General features: G+C 34.5%; 4 protein-coding genes across 4 annotated transcripts; 2 read left to right on the top strand and 2 right to left on the bottom strand.

Moving 5' to 3' along the window:
* The first annotated feature begins 1,372 nt into the window (after nt 1-1,372).
* LOC113369351 (histone H1-like) lies at nt 1,373-2,132 on the top strand. The gene has a single exon (XM_026610119.1). It carries the CDS (start codon nt 1,409-1,411, stop codon nt 2,102-2,104), a length of 696 nt encoding a protein of 231 aa, XP_026465904.1. The 5' UTR covers nt 1,373-1,408; the 3' UTR covers nt 2,105-2,132.
* A 953-nt stretch (nt 2,133-3,085) lies between these two features.
* Nucleotides 3,086-3,566, bottom strand: LOC113369353 (histone H3). The gene has a single exon (XM_026610120.1). It carries the CDS (start codon nt 3,519-3,521, stop codon nt 3,111-3,113), a length of 411 nt encoding a protein of 136 aa, XP_026465905.1. The 5' UTR covers nt 3,522-3,566; the 3' UTR covers nt 3,086-3,110.
* A 1,367-nt stretch (nt 3,567-4,933) lies between these two features.
* Nucleotides 4,934-5,401, bottom strand: LOC113369357 (histone H2B-like). Its single transcript, XM_026610123.1, has one exon. The coding sequence runs from the start codon at nt 5,354-5,356 to the stop codon at nt 4,985-4,987; it is 372 nt and encodes a 123-aa protein (XP_026465908.1). The 5' UTR covers nt 5,357-5,401; the 3' UTR covers nt 4,934-4,984.
* A 44-nt stretch (nt 5,402-5,445) lies between these two features.
* LOC113369356 (histone H2A) lies at nt 5,446-5,993 on the top strand. Its single transcript, XM_026610122.1, has one exon. The coding sequence runs from the start codon at nt 5,577-5,579 to the stop codon at nt 5,949-5,951; it is 375 nt and encodes a 124-aa protein (XP_026465907.1). The 5' UTR covers nt 5,446-5,576; the 3' UTR covers nt 5,952-5,993.
* The last annotated feature ends 1,833 nt before the right edge of the window (nt 5,994-7,826 follow it).

Here is a 7,826-nt window from a genome sequence, read left to right as displayed (position 1 = left end):
GGTAAGGGTAGGGTATTTGTCATTCGCTCAGGTAGCGCTGGAAACTCTCTCTGTTGTAGCACTGAATTGAACTTTCTAGTTAACGGTAGAGGAGCAGGTGCCGGGATATAGACATTTTGTCTGGCCTTGATTTTTAGTTGTTCTCTTCTAGCTTTAATTTCCAGTAGTTTCGGGCATGACTTGAAATTTGCAGGGTGGTTACCTAGACAGTTGATGCACTGAGCTGGTTCCGCTTTGGTTTTGGGGCAGCTGAACGCCTCGTGGGGTTTTGTACATTTCACACATCTATTCTGAAGGTTGCAATAAGAAGAAGTGTGACCAAAATTTTGGCAGTTGTAGCACTGTATAATGTTTCCATTCGATCTATATTTGTCCCATTTGACTGCGTACCCTGCTAGGTGTTTTTTGTTTCTAATACGAGCCATATCCTGTTCATGATGAAAGAAAAGCACGAAAACTGGTAGTTTTATTTTTTCACCTAACACGTTGGTTTTAGTCATTTGAATAACTTTTTCAATTCTGCAGAATTCTATGATCAGTTCTTGATAAATTTCATCACTTGTCACGTAAGGTGGAATTCCTGCAGCAACAATTTTTATAAGCTCAGATCCCTTCTGTGGAAAAGTGTAAAATTTCTTGTTGTCTTGTTTCAATCTTTCGTACACATTTTTGTAATCCACTTCGCTGTATGTGGTGATTCTGTAGTGCAGTTTTCCTTTGTATTGCACATGCAATTTGTTCTTACACTGTTTTGCCAGAAGTTTAACATAATCATTTTTCCCTAAATCATCTAAAACTACAATTGCAGGCATTGTTTTTTGGGTAAATTGATCTTCTTTTTGGGGTTTTTTATTTGAGGTTTCCGGTTCGGTTGGGTTAGGTTTTTTGCGTTTTGTAGTCACAAATTCATCTTCCATTTCGTTTTTATTATTTTCTTCATCTTGTTCAGCACAAGCTAATGGCGCAAATTTGTTTATATGCACAAATCGCCCCGCTGGCAGTACCTCGTTCAGTTGCTGTGCGACACTAATGTTAGAGTCCTGATCCGCCGCCATAATGGCAACGTTATAGTCTAACGTCGACCATAAATTGTATAGAACTAATAATTATTATAAATAGTTTTTAATACTTCACCACGTAACATATTCACAAAAATTTCACTTTAAATACGAATCACTTCACATTTAAATTCACAGGGATTATAGATTTTCTGGGCGATGCGAACTCTACGGCTGCTCGGACTCGAATGATAATTTTTTACAAATAATTTACATTTTTGTAAAATTTTCAAATATTATTGTTTTCTCCTCGGTCCTACACTTTTCGAATATAGTTTTTGGCCACGCCCCTAACATATTTAACCAATCACGTGTTAGATTTACATTTTAACCTACGATTTTTTACTATAATGTCAGATAACGCTTTATCTACGTCGCCGGCGGCAACCGCTGCGCCAGCGACAGCATCGCCGAAAAAGGGCAAGACTGCGGCTGTTAAAAAACCGCGAGTGAAGCCGTCCCATCCTCCTACATCTGAAATGGTAAACAACGCTATTAAAAGTCTGAAAGAACGCGGCGGATCGTCGCTGCAGGCGATTAAGAAATATATGTCGGCCAATTATAAAATCGACGCCGAGAAAATGTCAACGTTCATTAAAAAGTATTTAAAGTCAGCTGTTCAAGCGGGCACACTGATTCAAACAAAAGGCAAAGGTGCTTCGGGTTCGTTCAAACTTGCCGCGAACGCTAAACAGAGCGGCGGCGAAAGCGGTGTTTCGGCTGGAAAAGCCAGGACCGCTAAGACGCCAGCGGCAAAAGCAAAATCGAAGACAGCAAAGTCGAAGGGCGCCGCCAAACCTGCTTCGTCCCCTAAAAAGAAGTCTGCATCCGCAGCGGGCACATTAAAAAAGTCGTCGGCGAAACCTAAGACGACAGTCGATAAGAAGAAGACCATTCAGGGTAAGTCGACGAAAGCCTCATCGGCCAAGGCAACGAGCAAAACGAAGAAAACCGTCAAGACCGCAGCCGCAAAGAAACCTAAATCGCCAAAGAAGACATCAAAAGTAGCCAAACCTTTGAAAAAAGCGTCACCGAAAAAGAAGTGAAAACATTTCATTATCTTTTTACACAACAGCAAACGAAAATGTTTGCACAAAGTCCTTTTCAGGACTAACAATAAATTTTTATCAAAGAACATTATTATTTTACTTATATATATCTTATCATCTTATATTATAGCCTTTTCGTGGACTTCGGAAAAAATTTTAATAAAATATTTGTAACAGGAGCGCAGCAACGCTCGCTGTGTTCCTCGCCGTGTTGTGTCATTGACGAAATTTAAAAGTCAAAGTCTTTTCAATTTTCAATTTCGTCTTTGGTAGGGAGTTGTTCAATATCAATCGCTGAATTTTATTTATTTATTTATTATTTTTTTTTAAATAATTTTATATGAATAAATTATCTTAATCAAATGAAATATAATCAATAATTTATTAATAAAAGTTTTATATATCACTTTAAATAAATCAACTATACATAGAACGGCAACTCTCATAATAATTAAATTCATAATTTTTTCTAATTTTTTTTTATATAAATAATAAGTAAATGGAAATTAATTAATGAAATAAAATATAATCATTAATAATTTATGAAGTTTCAATCTTTTTTTCATATCGTATTCGAAAAAGAAAATTTATATAACTTTAAATAACTATATATGAAATTAAAAAATATACAATCAAAAAAAAATATTTATATATAAATATATATAATATAATATATATAATATAAATTTCTATCATCAGAACGGCAACTCGCCCATATTAATTAAATTTAGAATTTTTTAAAGAAGCTTTCAGAAATTCATGACGAATTTTACAAATTCAACTATAATATTTTTTAAACTTAACACAACAACACACTATTCAACAAGTCAAATCATGTGTGTTGTCAATAATTTCAATTAAAAAAAAAATCAATAAAAATTTCTAACGTATCGATGGAATAATTCTGCAAAATAAAATAATTTGAAAAATAATAAAAGTTCTTTTAATTGATCATTTTGGTGGTCCTGAAAAGGACCGATTTGTTTTATAGGACGACAGGCGTCTAAGCGCGTTCTCCTCGAATACGCCGAGCTAGTTGAATATCCTTGGGCATGATGGTTACGCGCTTGGCGTGGATCGCGCACAAGTTTGTATCTTCGAACAGGCCAACCAAATAGGCCTCGCTAGCTTCCTGCAATGCCATGACGGCGGAGCTCTGAAAACGCAGATCGGTCTTGAAGTCCTGAGCGATCTCGCGCACTAGACGTTGGAACGGCAACTTTCGTATGAGAAGCTCGGTGCTCTTCTGGTAACGACGGATCTCACGCAGAGCTACGGTGCCAGGCCGATAACGATGCGGCTTCTTCACACCGCCGGTCGCCGGCGCGCTCTTGCGAGCCGCTTTCGTTGCAAGCTGCTTACGGGGCGCCTTGCCACCGGTGGACTTGCGAGCTGTCTGCTTCGTACGGGCCATTATAACTCCTAGATTTCGTTTCGAGAACCTTCTCGTTTGACGATCGTTTTGATACTGACGCGTCCGGCTCGAATATTATGATCAAAATACATTACGAATGTCCGATGCTGTGCTCGGCTGTCATTGGTCGGCGCCGAATGCTCGCATAGCTATGATGGGCGTGGCCTAGCGAGCTCAAACTTTTCAATAATTTCGCTCGTCGGAATTCAGTCGTTATTCAGACTTCGAGCTGTTAACATCAATTTGTAAATTTATCCCGACTGCGATATATTGAAAAATGACCGGCCGTGGCAAAGGTGGTAAGGGACTCGGAAAGGGTGGCGCTAAGCGACACAGGAAAGTTCTTCGCGATAATATCCAAGGTATTACAAAGCCGGCTATACGTCGTCTTGCTCGCCGTGGCGGCGTCAAGCGTATCTCGGGTCTAATCTACGAAGAGACCCGCGGTGTTCTGAAAGTGTTTCTCGAGAACGTTATCCGCGATGCAGTCACATACACCGAGCACGCCAAGAGGAAGACCGTAACCGCTATGGATGTCGTATATGCGCTCAAACGTCAGGGTCGTACACTGTACGGTTTCGGCGGTTAAATTGATCAACGGACGCAGTCATTTCTTATAAATACAAAACAAAAAAGAGCCCTTTTAAGGGCTGTCAAATATAATTAAAAGAACAAGTAATATATTTTACAATTTACGTACAGGCTTTATTTGATTTTATATGAAATTTGTTTATTTTCTTGCAGAATAACTTGCTTTGGTAATATTATTGATAATATTATCAAATTGGAAAGCCCTTCGAATATGTTTTAAAGAAAGTATTAATTAATATATATTTTACTATTTTTTCGTATTGACTTTTTATATGCAATTGATTTCTTTTCTTACATGGGGGGGCTTCAATTAATAGAAAATAGAACTTTTAGTATTAGTATACTTTACAGTTAAGGGCTTCGAATTGAAGGAGCTCAATTAAATGAATGAATTTATTAAATTTTGCTAAATTTATATAACATGTAATAATATATTATATATTTAAATAATAAAATTTTTAAAATATTTACGACAATAATTTTATTTTTACGAAAATATTTAAATTGCGATTTTTTTTAATATAAATTTATTTTATAATAAATTAAAATAAACTTAAACTTATTAACTAAATTTGAAAAACTAAAGTTTTAAATTGAATTGAATATTCAATCATTAATTTTTATCATATTGAAAATATATAGAAATTGAACATTATTTATAATATAAATTAATAATAACGATCTCTAATAGAAATCTGATCAAAATTTATTGAAAATCCTAATAAAATATCATTAGTGTCAGGTTATTTTATTTTATCTATAAAACCAATGTAAAAATTATAAAGTTCTTTTGTAAATATTTGTGGGCCCTGAGAAGGGCCTTTGTTATTGTCGACAGAACATATAAGTGGCATCACAAAATCTTCATCATTTTATTTCGAGCTGGTGTACTTGGTTACGGCCTTAGTACCTTCGCTGACGGCGTGTTTGGCCAACTCGCCTGGTAGCAATAGCCGGACTGCTGTCTGAATTTCCCGACTAGTGATTGTAGAGCGTTTGTTGTAGTGAGCCAAACGCGATGCCTCGGCCGCTATACGCTCGAAGATATCATTCACAAAGCTGTTCATGATGCTCATCGCCTTGCTCGAAATGCCCGTGTCAGGATGGACTTGTTTCAAGACTTTGTAAATATAAATGGCATAGCTCTCCTTGCGCTTACGTTTCTTCTTCTTGTCGCCCTTTGAAATATTTTTCTGGGCTTTGCCTGCTTTCTTAGCCGCTTTACCGCTGGTTTTCGGTGGCATGTCTGATGTTTACTAGTACACTGACTGATACGAAATGAGTCGTGCCGACGCTCCGTTTTCGTACTGCTTCAACGTTTTGACTGAAGCCGTAACAACGTACGTAGGCAAGGGAGGGGCGTGTCTACAAAAAAATGGGCGTGTGCTTGCAACGCTCAGAAATCTATACGGGCCCGTTCGAGAACTTTGATATCATTCTCAGTTTGAACACGAACCTGTAAACATGTCTGGTCGAGGCAAAGGCGGTAAAGTCAAGGGAAAGGCTAAGTCACGGTCTAACCGTGCCGGTCTTCAGTTTCCAGTCGGTCGTATTCATCGTTTGCTACGCAAAGGCAACTATGCCGAGCGTGTCGGCGCTGGTGCACCCGTCTACCTCGCTGCAGTCATGGAATATCTGGCCGCCGAAGTTCTCGAGTTAGCCGGCAATGCGGCTCGCGACAACAAGAAGACCAGAATAATTCCGCGTCATTTGCAACTGGCCATCCGCAATGACGAGGAACTCAACAAACTGTTATCGGGTGTTACGATTGCTCAGGGCGGTGTATTGCCGAACATACAAGCTGTGCTTTTGCCAAAGAAGACAGAAAAGAAAGCTTAAATTTCTTTTATTGTCGCAAATTGACATAAAACCGTCCTTCTCAGGACGAACAACTTTATTCAAAAAATGAACATATATTATTTTACTATTTATTTATTATTTTACTATTTTATTTATAATACTATTTAATTTACTATTCAATACTCATTTTAATTTATTTTAATTTTTTATCATAACATTCGGTATATAATTCAATTGATTTTAGATATTTTTATTTAAATAAATATAAATAACAACATTTGTTTGAATGAATCAAAGAATATTTAAGGTTATAAATGTACGAAATAATAACTTTATTTATTAGTTACGTTGTTATAAATCATTTAAAATGAATATAAAAAAATCTATATAAGTATATTAATTTTTGTAGTGATTTCAACATCAAATAAATAATTCTTGTTTTATTATCGAATATTAGCACATTTATATGTTATTATGTTATCAATTATTATTGAATTTCACTAATATCGATTATAGAATTTGTATATTTAAAAAAAAAATTTGTAGGGTTTGTTAATGATTTGATTTTTATAACATTCGCAATTCAGGGCTAAAATCTCGCATGTTTTCTGACCCTCGAGCAAACGGTTATTCACGGTCGTCGTGTTTAGGAACTGCCGCTGTATAGTGGCCTAAATGTTTCACAGCATTTACGCTAGATATCAAGTCATACCATAATACCTTATAGCAATTTGTTAGTCTCGACGAGAGAATAAAATAATAATTATTCATAAAGAAAATAATAATGTTATAGTGAATTTTGACGCGTGTTTTTAAAAAAGGGGCGTGGCTTAGTGATCGTGGAAAGTTTTACTAATAATTATCGTACAAAATTTATTAATAATCATAAATAAATGTACAAAATAATAACTTTATTTATTAGTTACGTTGTTATAAAACATTTAAAATAAATATAAAAAAAAAATCTATATAAGTATATTAATTTTGTAGTGATTTTAAAACCAAATAAATAATTCTTGTTTTATTATCAAATATTACACATTTATATGTTATTATGTTTATCAATTATTATTGAATTTCACTAATATCGATTATAGAATTTGTATATTTAAAAAAAAAATTGTAGGGTTTGTTAATGATTTGATTTTTATAACATTCGCAATTCAGGCTAAAATCTCGCATGTTTTCTGACCCTCGAACGACGGTTATTCACGGTCGTCGTGTTTAGGAACTTACGCTGTTAGTGGCCTAAATGTTTCAACAACATTTACGCTAGATATCAATGTCAATATCATAATACCTTATAGCATTTGTTAGTCTCGACAGGAGAATAAAATAATGATTATGCATAAAAATAATAATATTATAGTTAATTTTGACGCGTGTTTTTAAAAAGGGCGTGGCTTTAGTGATCGTGGAAAGATTTACTAATAATTATCGTACAAAATTTATTAATAATCATAATAAATGAATTGTTATAAAATTATAATAGTATTATATAAAGTTATAATGAATTATTATGATTTTACTATTGTCGAATATAAATTTTGTATATTTAGGTATTATTTACATATTTCCTTAAAATTTAAGAAAAATTAGATAATCTCGAAAAATTATATGAACACACCATAACGATTTATATATCATTTTATTCGTGATTTTATTCTGCATCTTTCGTACGAACAAAGTTTTTTCGTATCTTTACTGTTTAGCTAGTAGAGAGCAAAATCTGTGTGATTGATCACTTATTGAAATGCAAATTACATTTAGATTGCAGCAATTATTGACAATATTTCTATATTTCATAAAGAAACCATATAAATTATAATACATTGTTAAAATTTCGTATGGTTCTCCAGTCATTCAATTCTAAAACAATCACCATTTAGGCTAAAATCTTGCATGTTTTCTGAC

Source organism: Ctenocephalides felis, unplaced genomic scaffold (assembly GCF_003426905.1).
Source record: "Ctenocephalides felis isolate EL2017-DRISC unplaced genomic scaffold, ASM342690v1 CF-g0.4_SCAFFOLD_01265, whole genome shotgun sequence".
NCBI classification, from domain to species: Eukaryota; Metazoa; Arthropoda; class Insecta; order Siphonaptera; family Pulicidae; genus Ctenocephalides; species Ctenocephalides felis.
This window is presented reverse-complemented; position numbering and strand designations above follow the sequence as displayed.

Coding starts and splice junctions, on each gene's coding strand:
- LOC113369356 (XM_026610122.1), top strand. CDS start 5,577: ATGTCTGGTCGAGGCAAAGGCGGTAAAGTCAAGGGAAAGGCTAAGTCA.
- LOC113369351 (XM_026610119.1), top strand. CDS start 1,409: ATGTCAGATAACGCTTTATCTACGTCGCCGGCGGCAACCGCTGCGCCA.
- LOC113369353 (XM_026610120.1), bottom strand. CDS start 3,521: ATGGCCCGTACGAAGCAGACAGCTCGCAAGTCCACCGGTGGCAAGGCG.
- LOC113369357 (XM_026610123.1), bottom strand. CDS start 5,356: ATGCCACCGAAAACCAGCGGTAAAGCGGCTAAGAAAGCAGGCAAAGCC.